The following is a 20,806-nucleotide window of genomic DNA, read 5'->3' on the forward strand; positions in this document are numbered from 1 at the left end:
TTATATATTCATCTGTGTGTGATAAGCCAATTGCTTACAACATAGATGTGATAATTTTAGTCCTGGGGCTCAATGTAGTAACTTATCTTAGAAATTAATCATTATGGAAAGAAAACTCAAAAGGCACTAGTTTCACATCAAGATACACAATTAAAAACTTGAATAGTTATTCTTACCTCTGAATGAGACCCACTGTGTCATACATATAACAAGAAATCCTTCCTGTATATAGTTCTTCATAATTCTTATCTCATTTGGCCCCGACAACATCTTTTTGAGGAAGGTTCATTCTGATAGATATAAAACAAACAGCATAATCTCAGGATGCTGCAGTCAGAAGTTGTGTTTGATAATAGAATTTGAAAAGAAACCAGAGGACTGGTTCATAAATTAGTATCTTTGAATGAAAAAATAAATGAATGAGTGGGTAATTTTTGAGTGAAACCTTTTTTGAAGAAATGATGTCAAAAAACTTCTCTCTTATGATTAAAATTCATAATGATCTATTAAACACTCCTGGCTACATCCCAAGCAAATAGAAAAGGTCTTTACTGGGAAGATGCAGCAATTTTTCAGGATATATTTTAAAGGAGGGCAAATTGTTTTAAATGCCAGTGTTTCCACAAATCTGTTCAGTAGTAAATTTGATTATTTACCTTGAACTACTTAGAGTAAGTTGATGAAGTTCTGAACTTTAAATTTAAAGGATGAACTTGAAATAATCAAAGATAGAGAAAGAATTCTTTAGAATGGAAATATTGGTCCTGATCCAAGGAGCCAACTGGATATAAGAGTGATGCAGAAACAAAAAAAATAAAATAAGCGAATCCAGACACAAATGAACTTAGAGACCTTTCCCTTAGTTTCTCCTGGCTCTATTTTATCTGTTCTTCACCATGGCTAGCATCTAGATTGCTATATATAAACACTTCAACATATATGCATATATGAATGAAAATTAGTAGTTTAGAACATTGCATAATTTGGACATGATACTATAAGTTCAGTCACTGTTAAATGAGGTCTTTATAGAATAATAAATTACATGTTTATCCAGTTGTTATTAAAGGAGACTACTAGAAGAGAAAAATCAAATGACAGCTGCTATCAACATTGAGGTATCTAGAGTGGGACCACCAGATAAGTAATAATCCAAATACAGGCTGAGTTCGGCTGTGACAAACAGTATGCTGAGTATCAAGAAGAATGCTAGAGAAGTAGAACTGCTTCTTTGCATCCTAGAAATACATTGGTATTCCCAGAAAAGAGTTAAGTACAAAGAAATTAATGTTTAATGGTGCAATGAATGGAACAGACTCTAAATGCAATAGAAATTGAAATAAAAACATCTTATTTTAGAGGAAGAGAAAATGAATTATTGACAGAAAATGAAAGAGAACTATGCTCATCACTGAGTGCTGTTACTCTGATATCTTTATCTTGCTTCATTCATTTATTCATTGAACAAATCACATGCCAAGCACAAATCTTTATGTGAGTGTGCAGTGATGAACAAAACAGATATAGTACCTATCCTTTTATTGTGTCTCTGAAAACTGGTGAATGAGATCCAGACAATGACACCTACCATACATGTACTTTAGGTACTGACCCAGATACTTACATATTTTATTCGCTATAGTCCTCACAAGAGTTCTATTTTAGATAGATGGATAAATTCATAATATATGTATATAAAAATATATATAATACAAAATTTATTTATTTATTTATTTATCCCTGTTTCCACATGAGTGATTGTAGTGGTTACAGCAGAAAAGCAAGAGTACACAGTAGTTATGAGAAAGGGTCCTAGAAGCAGACTGACCCAGGATTTGAAGCTTTGCTCTGCTATTTATTAGCTGTATGATCTTAGTCAAGGTCTTTAGTTCTCTGACCCTCTTTTACCCATCTGCTAATTGAAGAAAATAATACCACATTTCATGGTGTTATTGTGAAGTTTAAATGTGGTGCTACACATGAACTTGGAACGTAATACCCACTAGGTGAATTTCAAAGCACAGTAAGCCTACAGGAATTTGGGTAAAGTATAAAGAAATGATAGCTACAAAAGAACAGACTGGTAAATATGTAAAGTACATCAGATATTTCCACCCTTAAGGGTGGTTTACAAGATTCTGGCTTATAAGATTCAGATTTGGGACAGTCCTTATTGTTTCTATTCTTCTTGAGTTCTTCTTCTGCCAATAGACCCTTGGAGGCCAAGAGGGCCCCTTTAACCCTAGGGCTATCTGGATCAGGTCAGCTATCCAAGACTCCAAATTCCCACCTAAGCAGTAAAGGCCCTGTGACTTCAATCCATTGTTGAGGTTCTGAGGCCTGCATAAGTACCTGAAGGACCAGAATATTAAACCAAACCAAACGTAACAGAGCATTTCAGAACACATTCCATGAGGATAAGCGAAAATCTCCCTCCGATCTAAACATGGGGGAAAAAACCTTCTAATAGGTAAGGAAACCATAGATCTAGATTTGTCTAGGACAATTTTTTTTTTTTTTAACATTGCCTTTTTTTTTTTTTTTTTTAATTAGTTAGTTAGTTATGACTGTGTTGGATCTTCGTCTCTGTGCGAGGGCTTCCTCCAGTTGCGGCAAGCAGGGGCCACTCTTCATCGCGGTGCGCGGGCCTCTCACTATCACGGCCTCTCTTGTTGCGGAGCACAGGCTCCAGACGCGCAGGCTCAGTAATTGTGGCTCACGGGCCTAGTTGCTCTGCGGCATGTGGGATCTTCCCAGACCAGGGCTCGAACCCGTGTCCCCTGCATTGGCAGGCAGACTCTCAACCACTGCGCCACCAGGGAAGCCCCAGGACAATTTTAATTTATGCTGATTGTCCTGGTGTTTTCATGAATAATTTCCCTGTTTACTCTCAAGTGTCATAGTTTCGATGGTAAATCATATGATCACCTCTGAGTATCCTCCTAAAACTCTCAGCCTAGAACTTTTACTGGTGTTTGTTATCTTCCTTCAGGTTAACTCTCATACTCACAAATCATAAAATATGTGCCCTTTTAGTGAGAAATGCAGAAATAAAACTGCTTGTTTGGTCATTGCATTCATTCATCTGTAACCATATTCCAGCGATCCATTTGTGGAAGCTTGAAAACCAGGCATTTTGTTTTCAGGTTCTTGGTCTTCATTAATTAAAAAAATAAAAACCTAGTATGCAATTTATTTTCCTGGTCTTTCCACAAAGTCACAAACTTTGTGAGCCTCATGTTTTCTACCTGTATAGTAAAGGAATTAAGAGCAAGTCTTTAATGTTCTTTGTCTTTAGGTCTTTAATGTTTAAAAAGAACACATCTTTTTAAAAATACAAACCTTTTTGCTTTGCTTCTCCAGCCTTCCATCGGTGTATATGAGTGCTTTCAGTATATTAACTTGAACATTGGTAGGGTTTTTTTCTATAGCACTTAACTCTGTAAGTATTCACTCAATCAGCTGAACTTTGTCTAACTTTTTTGTCCCAGACTATATCGGCAACTCAGTCAAGATTCTTGACTCACTGATACTAGCTACACACTACTCTCACAAATTTGTGTTTTCATCAATAATACATTAACCATAAAATCAACTACTGAATTGTGAGGGCTTTGAGTTAAGAAGTGGACAGTATTATTTGAGATGCTATTTTCACATTAATAGCATTTTTCTCATTGCAGGCAAATAGTCCTTTTTTCTTGTAATGATGAATGTCTGCTTATATTGTTGAATAACCACATACCTTTATCCATCTTCAAGGTCCAGAAAAAATTTTCCGTGGGATAATTTGCCCAATAGACATTTCCTTTCTAGGCATCATGACTTATTCTCCTTCTGTCATCCAAACCCCATGTGGTATTTTAGTAAATGATATTGTAAGTCAAGTTTTCGCAGCTGTGTTGACTGTTGAAAAAGAGAGATTGCCTAAAATTATGGATTTTAGTCATCTGACAGCTATTGTTTGGATATTTAGTTTCCTTTTCTTGCCCCACTTTGATCATGGGAGGTGCTGAGCTTGCACAATGCTCTATGAAACCCTTGCACCACCACCTGTGTTACTGCAGAGTAACTGAAAATTACTGTGGTAACTGATGCTGCACCACAGCAATAGCCCAGGATGGTGAGATTCTTTTTTTTTTAGTAGAAAAGTCCTACCGCTTCTGAAGCAAAAGGGACCAACCTTCCTCAAACTGCAGCCACAGCCCCTAACTGAAGAATGGGCTACATAAGACCCTGATGTGCAGAAGACTCCAGGCCTTGCCTCGGGTTTTTTTGTCTTGTATTTATGTCTGTGGGGAAGCATGGCCATCAACAGCAATGTCTGTGAGGAGGCAGGTGAGCAGTCACCATTCTTTGGCCCTACATGTTGTGCCTGGCCTACCCATTTTATCTCTAGCCCCTCATAAAAGGCAGACAGCGGTGCTGTGCCTCTGTATGATTCTTTTCTATTATTATTTCTTGGTTCAGGTCATAATTGAGATCTGAATCCAGTTGGAACTGACTTTGTAAAGGACGATATAAGGAAGGAGACAGAGGCAATCTCACCTGCAGGGCACATCCCTTTGACTAATCAACCCAGGCCATCTTCAGTCAAGTTGTGTCATCAACAAAGTACAAGTGAGAAGATCAGTCCCACAATGCTGTTCTGAATAATAGTCGAGGGTGTGGCCCATCACCTGTGCTGCCTGTAAGAAAGTACTTGGAGACTAGATGGATATATTCTGGTTGGCAAAATGTGGTCTGAATCTCAGTATAAAATACCTTGGAAACACTTTATTCTCTTTAGTCTCTCTTCAGCTGAATGTGGGTTAAGAAATTAATCAAATAGAGAATGACCACAGATGGACATTGAAAAATAGCCTTTCAAGCTCCATAAAATTCCTTCCTTATTGGGAAAAAAGAGGTATTCATATACTTAGAATTTGTCAGAAAATATGTAATTTAAAAGGCTAGATAAGAGGATAAGGAATGTAATCGACAATGAAATAGATGACACACAAAACAAAAATTAAGTGACTCCTATACCTTTAGGATTTATCAATGAGTAGCAATTAAAGGACAACTTTGAAAAAAAATTAGTAAGCTTAACTGCTTATCCATTGGGCTTTTTCTGAACTGAACCTTCGCAAAAACAACATCTGTGGGGCTATTTGTTTTTGTTCTTTTTTCCCCAATCCAATTTGCTATGGTCAGAACATAGAAAACTGAACTCAAAGCCAGATTTCTTAATAGGATGGCATTTGGATAGCTATTTTACTTAGTGATCCTGTGCAGTTTAGTAGCAAAGCTGAAATAAGCCCTCTCCTTTTGGGGCAAACAAGATGGTATTCTGCTGAATGCTAGAATTTTATCACTTTGAGAAAAAAAAAAGCTGCTTGAGAGACCTAAGAGTATAAAAGCATTTGAGATCTCAGAAGGAGTTTAAATCAATGCACTGCTGCAGTTACAGAGCACATGAAAGAGCCTGCTGTCTCAATTGCCAGGAAACTACTTAGAAACTCTCACTTTGATTTCTTCATGTAGTCCATTACATTACTGCTAAATGCAGTATATAGGGACGTCACAACTTTGATGTTGTACAGCTCCAACAAATGGAAACTAATATGATAGAGCTACTAAGATCTGTGGTTTTATGTGGATATGCAAATATATCCCTATCTAGCTCCCTATGTACTATGTATCTCCAGGGGCTGTCTTTTCACCTATAGCTTTATAAAATCATAATTTTGGTGTTTTATTCATGAATTCTAGTAAGCAGTACCATGTTTATGTAGTGCCAAAACCTCACAGGGGGATATTGTTATTCTGAATTATTACTTTAGCAGTATGTATTGTACACAGGTTTCAAAAGTACAATGTAGTTTTATACATGTTTATCAGTACTGGTCAGAACTCAATTTAGTGAGGAATGACTGATTCCATGCCTTCGGAAGATCTGATGTTTTTAATCAGAGGGTGTGGACAGATGGGATTGGAAACTGCATTTTCATCCAACAACAGTAGAGGTCTGTTTTCCAGTTTTAGTAGTAAACCTTCAAGTAGTCCTCCAATTATTAGGATGCTTTTAAAAATCTGTGGATTTCTGCCATTATTGATTAAATAATAAATTTGAAATCATTGTTCAATAATGTGCTTCTTCTTATGAAAATTATAAATATGAGCATATTGAACCATGGAAGACACATTACAATTAAGATTTCGGAATTTAGAGAAATAAGATAAAAGCAGAGGTCAGAAGATCTGAACCTGACCAGTGACTCAACCACCTACTAATCTTTTGAGTTGGGACATTCAATGTTTAGTTTCCATTTCTTCACTCACTAAACATTTAATAACACCTTCTCTGTCTTCCTTTCCGAATTGGTGTATGGACTAAGTGATGACACTTGAAAGGCAGTGCCTTAGCCCAAAAGCTTCAGACCAGGTGGGGAGGCCAGCCCTGCCTCCACCTGTGTGACCACAGACAGTTCATTCAACCTTTCTGGACTCCTAAGCTGTGAAACAAGGAGGCTGGTCTGAAAAATGTCTAAATTCCCTTTTGTCTTTGAAAACAATAAAGCACTATGTAAAATATTGCAGGTGTTTTACATTGCTTAAACAGATTAACCCTTTATCAAAAGAGACTAGTAAAGAGACATCATAGGATCACTTTTTTCTTCTTTTTCTGGGAAATCTTTTAAGAATTGGATGGATAATCCTCCTTATTCAGTGTTTCATCTATGATACGTTTCATGGGAATATTCTTGAACTTCTTCCAGCCACATAAGACTCTGTTATTAGTATATTTTGGAATGTGATAAGCATTGCAGAATTTCCATTTTTGCTTAAATGTAGTTACCCTCCAATATCCCTCTTACTAATGAATGTACAGAAACTTTGAGACTACTTTGGACTTAAATTGTAAACATGTATTTTACTTGCTTACAGTCTGGTGGCACACATTTCTGAGACCTGGAGTGTAGTTTGTCCGCCTATGCGGTAAGAAATGAAAAGGAATCATTGTGATCATGGGTTCATCTGAGCTGTGTCAGATACTTCAAGATCTCTATTTAAGAACCTTGTCCTAATGAAACTTAAAAGCTTTTGCACAGCAAAGGAAACCAAAAACAAGACCAAAAGACAACCCTCAGAATGGGAGAAAATATTTGCAAATGAAGCAACTGACAAAGGATTAATCTCCAAAATTTACAAGCAGTTCGTGCAGCTCAATAACAAAAAAACAAACAACCCAATCCAAAAATGGGCAGAAGACCTAAATAGACATTTCTCCAAAGAAGAGATACAGATTGCCAACAAACACATGAAAGAAGGCTCAACATCATTGATCATTGGGGAGGTGCAAATCAAAACTACAATGAGATATCATCTCACACCGGTCAGAATGGCCATCATCGGGCTTCCCTGGTGGCGCAGTGGTTGAGAATCTGCCTGCCAATGCAGGGGACGCGGGTTCGAGCCCTGGTCTGGGAAGATCCCACATGCCGCGGAGCGGCTGGGCCCGTGAGCCACAGCTGCTGAGCCTGCGCGTCTGGAGCCTGTGCTCCGCAACAAGAGAGGCCCGCGCACCGCGATGAAGAGTGGCCCCCGCTCGCCGCAACTAGAGAAAGCCCTCGCACAGAAACGAAGACCCAACACAGCCATGAACAGATAAATAAATAATAAATAAAATAAAATTTAAAAAAAAAAAAAAAGAATGGCCATCATCAAAAAATCTAGAAACAATAAATGCTGGAGAGGGTGTGGAGAAAAGGGAACACTCTTGCACTGTTGGTGGGAATGTAAATTGATACAGCCACTATGGAGAACAGTATGGAGGTTCCTTAAAAAACTAAAAATAGAACTACCATACGACCCAGCAATCCCACTACTGGGCATATACCCTGAGAAAACCATAATTCAAAAAGAGTCATGTACCAAAATGTTCATTGCAGCTCTATTTACAATAACCAGGACATGGAAGCAACCTAAGTGTCCATCATCGGATGAATGGATAAAGAAGATGTGGCACATATATACAATGGAATATTACTCAGCCATAAAAAGAAACGAAATTGAGTTATTTGTAGTGAAGTGGATGGAGTTAAGAGTCTGTCATACAGAGTGAAGTAAGTCAGAAAGAGAAAAACAAATACAGTATGCTAACACATATATATGGAATCTAAGGGGAAAAAAAAAAAGGTCATGAAGAACCTAGTGGCAAGACGGGAATAAAGACACAGACCTACTAAAGAATGGACTTGAGGATATGGGGAGGGGGAAGGGTAAGCTGGGACAAAGTGAGAGAGTGTCATGGACATATATACACTACCAAACGTAAAACAGATAGCTAGTGGGAAGCAACCGCATAGCACAGGGAGATCAGCTCAGTGCTTTGTGACCACCTAGAGGGGTGGGATAGGGAAGGTGGGAGGGAGGGAGATGCAAGAGGGAAGAGATATGGGAACATATGTATATGTATAACTGATTCACTTTGTTATAAAGCAGAAACTAACACACCATTGTAAAGCAATTATACCCCAATAAAGATGTTAAAAAAAAAAAAAAAAGGAAGAACCTTGTCACATTTTCAAAATATCATTTGAAAGAGGTGCTACTCTGTTGCACAAAAGCAAGTGCCAGCCCCACAGTGTTCTATTTCTATAGAACTCTTCTTGGCCAAGTTATTTGCCTGGGATTAGTATTTTTAATCCAGTTTGAATTCTGTTTGCTAGTTTTCTAGTACATTGTCTTTTATGTTTCAAGGAGTTTGTTTTCCTTTACAGGCAAAAGTTTCCATTTTGACCTCCACCAGGCCCTTTAAATTCTAGATTACCTGATAATAACTATGAGGTTTGATACCATTCTGTCTGAATGGTACTATAATTTCCACAGCAGTTCCACCTACATGAGGTAATTGAATCCTCACAGTAATGAATTAGCTATCATCATCCACTGTTTTCAAATTGGGAGGTGTGAGAGGAGGAATCAAAAAGCTAAAAGACTAGCTTCGTCACACAGGTGCTGAAGGACAGAGCTGGGTCTCAGACATGTCTTCTGACAACAAGACCAGAGCTTTTTTTGAGGTCGTTACTTAACGTAAATAAAAATAATATCCGTGACCTTCTTTTACTGCATTAGACCAAAAAAGTATAGATTTAAAAAATTTTATTCTGCCTAATTCATGCTCTAATGATTTATTCATGTTATGAAATTTATTTTTGGTGCCAATCTAGCTTACTAAGTGCTAGCTACTAGTTTATGCACTTAAATACGTTGCCTTTTACTCTCCTATGTGCTAAGTATTTAATCTCCATTTTTAAGTGAAGAAAGTTGCTCATACTTAGGCAGCTAAGATGCAGTTTAAACCTGATTCTGCCAAACTTCTACATGTATCCTCTTAACCCCTAGGCTATACTACTTGCTATGGCATAAAACCCACTCAATTAGACTTTAAGAAATAGTTCTTCAAGTCCAAGCTCTTTCCATTGTTAAAGTAAAAATACTATCCTCTCCCCTGCCTAATTCACAGTTTTATTCAGAGTATTGAAAGAGATCGTGTATGTAAAGGAGATTTTTAAAATATAAATCACCATAAATAGGTAATTTACTATTAATATGGTTAATCTCATTTAATGAGAAATAATGAGAAAGGAATAGCACCCCTCAACCCTCTGTCACCTCCCAGGTATTTTTACAGTTGCTTTACGTAGACAGGCTTCAATTAAATGTGGCTGCACCTAAAGTGAAAATTCAGGGCCCTGTGTCAGACCTCTAGAGGATACTGTTCGGTGGCCCCGGGAGCTTCACAGCACACCTCAAAACACGCTGCCCAGGGGGTCACCACCTACTCAGCCCCTGCACAGGGCTGGCCCTGCTGAGAATCCAAGGGCTCCTATCTAGAACAGCTCACCGTAGGGAGAGTCACGCTTATGGAAATAATTAATGGTGGCAATGATCCTTATAATGGCACCTGATGCCCCGCTGCGAAGAAAGATAAACCAGCCTTCACCATAAAGAACTTACAAATTATACTGAGCAAACACGTTAACAGCTATTAAGAGTCCTAATCAGAGCTGTTAAACAAACAATTAAGAGATGTCATATAAAATACACCCATTTAGGAATAGCAGCTACATGTTTGGAGTTTTAAAAGGAACCATTTACCTTTGAGATAGAGATAAAGCCCTCAGTGCAGGTGAGGCAAGAGCGAGGCACCTTTCTGAGCAAAACCATTTTCTGAGCATCAAATCCCATGGACAAAGCTCTGTTCCCAGTGGTGTGCTTGCATCCTAAGTTTATTTTGGGTCTCATTACTGTTTCATCAGAAAATTACTCTCATTTTCTCAGACGTGACTTATTATTATAAGTAGTGCTGCTTTAAAGGGCCTTGAAAATGTTGCTACAGTCTAATAGTAAAAATCAAGAAATTATTTGTTTGGAAGAAATTTACTTTGCAGACAGCATTTCAGGATAAGATGAGATTCATCCCCACCAGTGCTTACATCCTTGCTCTTCTAAGTGTAGACCAGTGACATCAGCACCACCTGGGAGCTTGTCACAAATGCAGAATCTTGGACCTCACTCCAAACCTACAGAAACAGAATCTGCATTTTAATAAGACCCTCCGATAATATATATATATTAAAATTTTCAAAGAAATATCAGTGTGAAAGCTTCTGTTATCAGAAATTCTATCAGAAAATTAATGTTTAATCTTATGGATAGTAAAAGGTAAATTACTCACTTTAGGAAGGTATATAAATAGTGTGACATTTGCTTGATGATGAAACATACCTGACGTGGTCCCCTCTGACACCCATGCCTGATGGTGGCGTCCAGGCTTTCCGGCATATCACACCATCCCAGCCATGTTCAGTCGCCACCTGGTAGTCTCTCCTCCCTCTTCAAGTTCTGTGTCCCCTTCACATGCTCAGTGTAGCTCCCAGTTATGTGAAACACTAGCACTATAGGGTAAACTGCATACAAGAGGGTGGGAAAAGAGGGAGTCTTTTTAGTCTTTAGCCCCACATGTTCTTCCACAGTTAAAATACACAAGTCTACTTTTTGATCACTCCAGCACCACTTGGCTGAGTCTACTCTATATAAATTGTGCCGTGTTTGTGGATTAAGAGAAGTAGTGGCTCTTGTATCTTCTCATTGGAAAAGTTAGGGAGGATTGAGATTCAACTTGACTATTCATACACTGCAGAGTATCTAGAGTCCTTTTAGCAGCAGGTTTTCACAGCAGTCATGAACATCCCATAAATTACATGACGTGATGTGATTTTCAAAATCTGATTTCTTATGTTCATATGGGGAACTATTTTAAGACTATAGTAAAAGTATACCCATTAACATATACTACAAAAAAAACAGAATCTCACAGTGAACAAAGAAGATTAAGTAAAGCATCAGTTGACTTTTACAGTTAAAAAAAAAAATCCTGTGGAGGAAATTATAATGATGTTCTTTATAATTGTTCTGAAAAGAAAATCAACTCTAAGAAAGTTATAACAGGCCTAATTAATGCTTAAATTGTTCCTCCTGAGAAACAAATTTTTTTATGTGATATAAATGGACTTCCTAGAAAATATTCTTGTCTGTATTTAGTGGTTATTCAATGTTCTTTCCTGCACTGTGGTAACATACAGCCCTTCACAATAGGAAATGAAAGGTTTTTATTTCTGCTTTTTGGTTTTGCCTTGTTGTTTTTACTCATAGTGTACAAGTAAGAAGTAAATAAAACAGGAGGACATCGACAATTTTTATCTAGCAGTATCGAGTTTTCAAAACAATAGTTATATTTGGGTTGAAGATAATTGATCATTTAAAATTGTATATACATGTGTTTGGGTCATGGAAAAGATAATTGTATTTACATGAAAAGAGTTTTCCTCTGTGAATATACCTTAGTCACCTTAGACTGCACGGTCATGAATTATGCAGTATAATCCACTTTCTAACCATGTGGCCTGCCTGGGGCAAGTCTCTGCATCTCACTTCCCTCATCTGTAAAATAGGGCTAAAAATTAAACCTACCTCAGCGTTATTTTGAGGACTAAATGATATAACTTCCTTATGGAAAAACCGGAATGAACCTTTTGGACAACCCAATACATTAAAAAGTGTTTAACAGAGTGTGTGGCCCATAGTAAGAGCTCATCTCATGTTAGATATTACATTGTTTTCTTCTTACCACACCATCATTCAGCCAATTTTGACAGAAATTTAATATACAGAAGCCATTCTGTCCTATTCTGAAATATAAAATGTCCACATTCCCCTAAAACATAGCTATTTCCATCCTTATAAAAATAAGATACAAAATTCTCCCACTTATACCCCTAGCTCTCCTCTTTCTCTTAATAGGAGCAAAACTTCTCATCAGAGCAGTCTGTCTTCATATCGTCACATCCTCAATCCTCATCCATTCTTCAACTCGCTATAAGATGGCTTCTGCCCTGTTGCAGAGCTTCTCCCCCATAAATGCTAAAGTCTTTTGATTGGTAAATTTAACGATCACTTTTCACCTCTGATGTTACTGACCTTCGTGCAGCACTTGATGTCTTCCATGATGCTGTCTTGTATCTCTTCTGCTTAGTGTCCTTCATGGTCTTCCTTAGCCTTCCTTTTAAATGCTCATATTCCCAGAATTCCACACTTGGACTTCTTTTTCATATATATGATGAAATCACTACCACTTTTTGCTGAGAACTCTTAGGTATATATTTTTCTTGCCCTTTCTCTGTCTCTATTTACTTCCCATTCCCTATTCTGGAACCCCTTAGTGTGTTTTCAATAAATTTTCTCAACCAGGCTAGCAATAGCTAGGTATCAGGTAGTGCACTAGGCATGAGGATTACAATAAAATGTATTAATTAAAGACTCAGAAGGCTTTAAGAGAACTTGAAATAGAATATGATTTATTCTATTTTCAGGTATTTCTTCATCTACATTCATGTATGACATGGTTTTTCTTTATTGGCTGCAATCACCAGCAACTATGTTATATGCTAAGAATTTAACATCTGGGAAGATGGGATAGAAGTGAGTTTTGCTTTGCTTAGTTTTGTTTGGATGGCTGTTTCTCTTGATTGATTTGAAATATAGATGAGGAGAGGTGTTGAATTCTATATGGTAAATTTTGAATTTGAAGTGATGATGGGCCATATGGGCGAGGAGGTCCTACCGGCAGTTGTAAATGAATCTCTGGAGACTATGTATGGTATCAAAATTGGAGAAGTATCTTTGTAAATAATCAACCTGGAGTGTTTCTCTAAATCCACTAAATTCAAGCTCTAACTCAAATCCTAACACAGACTCTCAAGTATATTTTTATTTGAATGATCCTAATTTCTCAGAATCAACCTTCCTTAACTCTAGAATTAAATCTCTATTTTCTAAGAAATGTCACTCACATTTAAAAAATCTCTTCTGAATTACGCATTCATTCAACATATACTTATTAAGAGCAGAATAAATGACAAACTCTGTGCTGGTTACTGGGGATAATAAGTTGACCAAAATAAAATAGCTTCTTCCCTCCTGAAGCTTCAGTCTATTGGGGGAGGGAGCTGTCAATCAAATAACCTTGCAAGACTTAGAAGTCAAAAATATATGAGCTAAAGAAGGTCTTAACTTATTTTGGGCTCCTGGAGGCCTCCTTGAGGAAGTGATAATTCCCATGAGACTGAAGCTGGGCTGTTAGCCATACGTAGAAGGGAAAGACCTTCTAGGCAGCGAGATCTCATGAGGTCTTAAGGCAAAGAAAGAATGTGGCGAATTCGAGGAAAAGAGGAAAGACCTGGATGACTGGAGCACAGTGAACGCAAAGGGAGACAGTGATAGATGAGGCTGAAGAGGCAGGCAGTGGTACATGAGGGCTGAGTTCATGGGTGAGCTGCACTCCAGCTCAGCAGGACCACCTCCTCGCATGAGAACCACCTCCAGGCTGCACGTCTCAACGGAGGGAGAATGAGAGAGTTAAAATGTCCATTCTCATGTTGTGCTAAATTTCACTCCTTGGAAATTCTTCTGGTTGGGCCTAATTTTTTACAGCCATACTGACTATACCTGCCATACAGTAAACCGCACGTGTTTAAAGTGTACCGTCTGATGTTTTGAAATATGTGTATACCTGTGAGACCATCACCACATCAAGCTGATGAATGTATTCACAGTCCCTGAAAGTTTCCTGTGCCCTTTTGTAGTCCTTCCCTCCCTACCACTCCCATCCCCTCCAGGCAACAACTGACGTGTCATGCTTAGAACAGTGCCTGGCACATAAAATAAATTGTGTTGACTATGTGAAAAGTGAGGCTGTTTGGAGAATTAGCTCTCAGCTTGACTTTTAGTTGGTTGCTCCACCTTTTCTAGGTATGCAGTGCTGTTCAGAATCAGGATTTCACTGTCATTCAAGACTACTGCACTGGCCTCAAAGCCTTGCTTTATCTGAAAAGCATTGAAGAGCTACAAGACTGGGACGGGCAGAGTCCAGCCACCGAGAGTCACCAGAAAGGGAAACCAGTTCCTCGCATTGCTGAACTCGTGGGAAAGGTATGTGGCCACCTCTCCTGGGTTGTCCTTGAGAACTCTGCCTTCTTCACTTTCTATTTCAGGTCTTGTTTGCCCTCCTACCATCTCACTAACAGAGGAAACACAGTGCCCATTTGATGTGATTTCTGCTGTAGAATCGTTCTGAAGGAGGCTTGATTACAACTCTATGATAGGTCTCTGAGTTACATTTTTATGAAACCAATATAACACAAGGTCATATGAAAGAAAAAGATTGAAGTTTATAGTGTAAAGTGCCTCCAAATTCTTGCTTACTGTGGTGATGACTGGCATTCTTTCCAGTGGGAGGCTGGAGATTTCTTTATTCTTTAACAAGCTCTGGAAATTATAACATTACCTTTCTATTTTCAAGACAATCAAATCACTGGAGCCCTGAATAATATGATGAAGTTTTTAAAATTAAAATCTAATCAGTATCTTTTGTAACTGCTTCTGCTATGTGGTTAAACCTGGGCTCAAAAGGTCATGTCCCAACTTTCTCACTAACTGCTATTTTCAGAGAAATATACACTACATTTACATTTTGTATAATACAGTGATTTTAGCAAATCTTTTCTAAAACAACATTCAGCATTTCGCCTTTGTATTTCCTTTGTATTATTCTAAATAGATAACCATTGTCAGAAGACGTTTCTTGAGTCCTGAATGAGGGGAGGAAAAAATTATAATTCTTAGTCTTTTCAGCTTGTCACTACATCAATAATTAACTTTAAAAAAAGAGAGGCAAGTAAAAAGATTCTTAAGGAAGAATTTAATAATTCAAATGAATCTTAACTTGAAACAGGTCACATGAAAAAGAATGGAAAACAAAAACCCTGGGTACTCTGCCTTGGATGGCAGGGTTGGGTACTTTGCCTTGGATGGCAGGGTTAGGGACTCAGAAAGAATAAGAAAAACATCATATAACAATTTACATTTGGCTGGTTTTAATGGGAAATATCACTATTCCTCTCCAAACAGATAGCCAAAAATAAGGGCTTCTTGGAGAATAATGTGTATCCCTGCAAGTCCAGTGATGAAAAATAAAAGGGAGAAAGAAATAAAATCTTACAGTGTGGATTCCAGAAAAATATCGTGATGAATGACTCCATGAGTGACAATCAAACAAAAAGGCTGGGTGACATTAATATTTATAATATTATAATTAGCGAGACTGTGCCTAAGCAGCATTATTAGTGTAACTAATCATATTATCATAAACTGAGTCTGCAAGTATTTAGACAGTGAGTGTTCTTGCCTTTATCAATGACCATCAATATCCTAAAATTGTTCATAACTAAAAAAAAATTACAAATAACTTTACACTCATCCAATGTAAATGTATCAAGTCAGTTGTTTCTGACATGGTAGTTTTGATAGTTTATGACTGTCTATAAAAGCATTGTCTCAAATGTATGCAGTCACCATGCAAGCTGAAATGGAAGTAGCTGCATTGCACTGTGCCATTTTTGTCTTTAAAAGACTTCCACACTCATTTGAAAACTTACATATTCAAATAAAAGATGGATAATGATGGAGACACTTGTGTCAGTGACTTAAGTGGAAATTGATTTTCTGATAGTTTGAATCTAGATTCAGACTTTATTTTAGTAAGTCCAGCCTTCATCAAAATTGTAAGTGTAATTTCCAGCATTATCATTTGTTAAAAAAAAAGAAAAGATTTTGCCTATGTGATTATATTAGCAATTCATTTCTCAGCACTAAGTTGAGGAACAAGCAGATGGTCTGGTAATAGATCTATGCTCCAGAGTCTCTGGTGAGGGCTGACATGACTCAAACAATAGGTGACTGTCCCCTTTAGGTTAATATTCCTAATAGTGAATCAAAGCACTGTGGCTTCCTAGCTGTTCCTTCCTAGTGTTGCAGGTGTGTGTGTGTGTATGTGTGTGTGTGTGTGCATCTTTGAAAATAATTCATATTATATTTTCATTAGCTAAAGAATAGGATGCTGGTTCTTACCCTGTTTTCATGCTAAAGGGACAAGAGAAGTTGCAGACCCTTTTTAGAAAGCTCCGCTGGAAGTAGCTGGCTTCTTTAGACAGGAAAAATTTGTTTGGAAAGTACAACTGTTACTCTCTTTCATCTTTCGCTCAGAGGTCAGGCTAGAATAAATTAGAGTAGAAATTTCGAAGAAACGAATTACAGTACAGTGTTTGAAGATGGAGGAAAAATGAGACTTGAGCCATGGAAACAAATTAGTTTGGCCAAATTAGTCATGTTATCTTTCAAGTAATTAGTATATTTAATATATGTAATTAGTATATTTAATATAGTCTCCCTAATGCATACCTCACGTATAAATTGATTAAACTTCCCAAGCAATGTTTCTTCGTGTGACTTTGGAAGAGCAAGAAGTCAGGCATTTATGGTTTTCTCTGGTCTTATGGTGCAAGTTGTATAAATTCGTGCCCGCAAGCATGAAAGCGGATCCCACAGGAAGAGCAGTCATCACCTCTGCTACACCACAAAGCTATTGATCTCCAACTCGTGGTGCTTAAAAACCATGTGGCGTGCTTATGAAAATGTAGATTCCCAGGCTCCGCTCCTAGAGATCCTGATTTCATTGGTCAAAGGTGAGTCCAGGAATCTGCATTTTAACGTCCTGATTCTGATGGAAGCATACAAGGATCCACATTGCCAGGAAGAATGAAGGCAAGAATAGCAACCGAATATAATCAGAGCTTGAGAATGGGAACAACACAAGCTTCTCTTGAGGGAGAAAACTGGTAAGAAATGATTTTGAGCTGGAAGAGAAATGAAATAGAGTCAGGAGAGGAAATCTGAAAAAGCAGCACACTGGGCTCTGAATGGCCAGTGGTTGAAAATACCCATTGAGGAACCAGGGGCAGGGAGTTAGTTCAGCAGCTGGGTCAGACATGTAAGCAAGAAGAACTGTAAGGACAGATACAGTTCTCAAAGCATGACATCCAGAGTCCGCGCAGACAGTCAGCAACGAGGAAGTCTGTGAGGATAAGGAAGGGGAGGCTATTCACAGTATCATCAAAAAGGAGGTGCATCGGTAGCGAAGCACTCTTATTGTATACTCAGTTACCTTAATCCCCTCTTCTACCTGGTGAAAACCTGGCGACTTAATAAAAGTGAAGTGTTTGCTTGCTACGTACGGGACAGTGGTTACCAACAGATTTCCGAGTAAGACTGTTAGGTTTCCATGATGCTTCCTTACTTACTAGCTAAGCAACTTGGACAAGTTAATTAATCTCTCTAAATCTGTTTCTAAAACTATGAAATGTGGATAACCACAATACAAGTCCACCATCTCTCATTAACACTTCTGAAACCCAAAATGCTCTGAAACCAAATGTTTCACATAACTCATTTGGCAGCAAACCCGGCCTGAACTGATGTGAGGCTTTTATAATCTTTATTTATTACTCTTAGAGTGAACATTTACGCGTGTACTACAGAGCGACGAATGTGTTGAAGTCCAGGTTGCCACACCACATCTTGCTGTAGGTGCTAGGGAAAAGGTAGTATGTGTACCACTTTTCTTTCCTAAAGTCCAAAAAAATATTCTGCATTTTGAGCTACGTTTGGCCCCAAGTATTTTAGATAAAGCGTTGTGAAGAATACTGAAATGAGAATATAGCTGCAATTATACCTTTATCCACAAATTCTTCTTTAGAGTTGGAGACAAAGTATATATTTTAGTGACATTAGAAAATAAACTGTTAGTATTTGGCATTTTTAGGTATGGAAATAAGAATTATGTGGAGATTATTTGCTTGAGAAACATGAAAGAAATTGGATGCTCCAATATTAGAACAGAAAATGTTACAGTCAGAAAGCATGGGAGGAAATGCCTTCACTTCTTTGTGCCTGAGATGAAGGATTCCTAAGCAAGAGCCTTTGAAAGGGAAACAGCACAGGACAACACTACTGATTGCTTGGGCTCTGCGTTCATTTTCACATGCTGTTCCTTACATCTGAAATGTCTTTCCAATTCACTAAAGAGTAATGAAAGCATCTGCTTCTCTTTGAGTTATCCTCTGACCTCTACACCAGAATTAATTTCTCCTTCTCTTCTTCAACCTTAGTTGCAACCAGTATCACACAGCATTTGAATTTTTGCATCTCTGTTTCTTCTACCAGACAGTCTTCTTCACCTTTGTATCCCAATTCCTGGGGACCCACTGATACTCAGAAAAGGCTTAATAAATGATGCTCAAATAAGTAACTGGGGCTTCCCTGGTGGCGCAGTGGTTGAGAATCTGCCTGCCAATGCAGGGCACACGGGTTTGAGCCCTGATCTGGGAAGATCCCACATGCCGCGGAGCAACTAGGCCCGTGAGCCACAATTACTGAGCCTGCGCGTCTGGAGCCTGTGCTCTGCAACAAGAGAGGCTGAGACAGTGAGAGGCCCACGCACCGTGATGAAGAGTGGCCCCCACTTGCCGCAACTAGAGAGAGCCTTCACACAGAAACGAAGACCCAACACAGCCATAAATAAAATAAATAAATAAAATAAATAACCCCCTCCCCAAATAAGTAACTGAATGAATAAATCAATGTTGTAAGAAAACAGCTAAGTGGTAGAACTAAATATTAGTAGTCAATGACTTATCAAGCCATCACTTTTCCCATGACATCAGAAATGAAAAAATGTAAAAAGGAAAATAATAACTTTGAACTTAAAGTTCCTTTTGGTGTATAAGTCTAGTTTAGTAAAATGAAATGGAAAGAAGCCAGAGTGGAAAGAGTGAGATAGGCAAGTGAGCAACCTGCATTCCTTCTAGGATTGGCAAAATGTACCTAGAGTATAAGCTTCTTTAGGGCCTAGACCACACACTGCGTGCCAGTGCCTGACCCAATGTCTACCATGTAGGAGCAACAGCGTGGTAGCCGAATTGATGAATGATATATTGATCACTCTTTTTTTTTTTTTTAAGATCTGTCTTAAATGTCACTTACTTTGTGAAGCCATCTATGACTCTCTTCCTCTTCCTCTGGGAAAATTGTCACTCCTTTCTCCTACAGCCCTTTGTTCATACAACTGCTATTGCAGTTATGACATTATCTTCTAGTTAACATTACTTCTTGTCCATCGCTGAGCTCATTATGAGCATCTTGAAAACAGAGATCATGTCTTACTTACACTTGAGTTTTCAAGCACCTAGCACAATGCTACATGTTTATAGAATTAAGTTGCACAGACTATCTGTTGTGTCCTTATTTAGAAGGAAAAAAAGGAAGCAAATTTATAATTAAAATTCCAGCCAGGCCCTTTCAAAAATAGCAGGCATTTTAGAAGAAAACAGTAAATGTGCCAAATTACTTTCAGTAGTTATTAAAATATGATGAAATACATATCAGTGATATTAATAAGTGAACATAATGTGTACTCATTAAAAAGCTTTCATTAGGATAAAATCAGAGAAACTGTCGTGGTGCTTGTATAATGACTCATAAAACAAGGCTTTATTTTGATGATAGAAACCAAAATTGGTGCATCTATATGACCAGATGCATCATTCTCATGTTTTTAAAACCGAAAGTAATATGATTTTGTAAAACTAGTGCTATCTGGTTATGGTGTTTGATATGTAGATGTCTATCTATTTATTTGTCTCTGGTATATTATCCAACACAGAGAACAAAGAAGTATCCACAAGGAATATATAATGTCATAAGCATGACCATCACAAAAGTCCTAATAATAACAGTCTCAGAAGAGGAGAGTGGTATCTCCAGTTTACCCACAACTTTAAAAGTTTTATGTCTTCATGCTATTTATTTTTTCATGCTTTTTATGTTTCCAAATTGAGATATAATTTACATAAAGAAAAAAGGTCTGTCTTTAAAAACACAGGTCTTAAATAAACCATTTGATGAGTTTTGACAAATGATATACCCATGCAACTCTTAATTCTGTCAAGATACAGAACGTTGTCAACACCTCAAAGATTCCCTTTTGCACTCTCCCAGTCATTATCTCTCCCTCCTCCTCACCACCAGAAGCAAACACAATCTAATTTCCATCAACATAGATTAGTTTGTTCATACTCTTTAGCATCGTATAATTAGAATTCCACATTGTATGTTTTTTTGTGTGTAGTTACTCTCACTCAGCACAGTGTTTCAGAGATTCATCCATGATTTGGAGAGTGTTAAGTAATTCATTTTTTTTATTGGTAAAAAATATTTTATTGTATAAATATACCACAATTTGTGTATTTATTCAAAATGACATTTGGGCTGTTTTCACTTTCCCATTATTATAAATATATCTGAA

General features: G+C 37.7%; 1 protein-coding gene across 2 annotated transcripts in view; it reads left to right on the top strand.

Moving 5' to 3' along the window:
- Nucleotides 1-20,806, top strand: part of DPYD (dihydropyrimidine dehydrogenase) — an 807,615-nt gene that overhangs the window by 685,063 nt on the left and 101,746 nt on the right. The window contains exon 20 of one of the 2 annotated variants that reach the window (XM_082476697.1): nt 14,359-14,538. The exons of the other annotated variant lie outside the window; for it this stretch is intronic. Within the exon in view, the coding sequence (XP_082332823.1) occupies nt 14,359-14,538 (180 nt within the window). The remainder of the gene's footprint in view (nt 1-14,358; nt 14,539-20,806) is intronic. 2 annotated transcript variants of the gene reach the window in all.

Source organism: Balaenoptera physalus (assembly GCF_965194825.1).
Source record: "Balaenoptera physalus genome assembly, chromosome: 1".
Taxonomy (NCBI): Eukaryota; Metazoa; Chordata; class Mammalia; order Artiodactyla; family Balaenopteridae; genus Balaenoptera; species Balaenoptera physalus.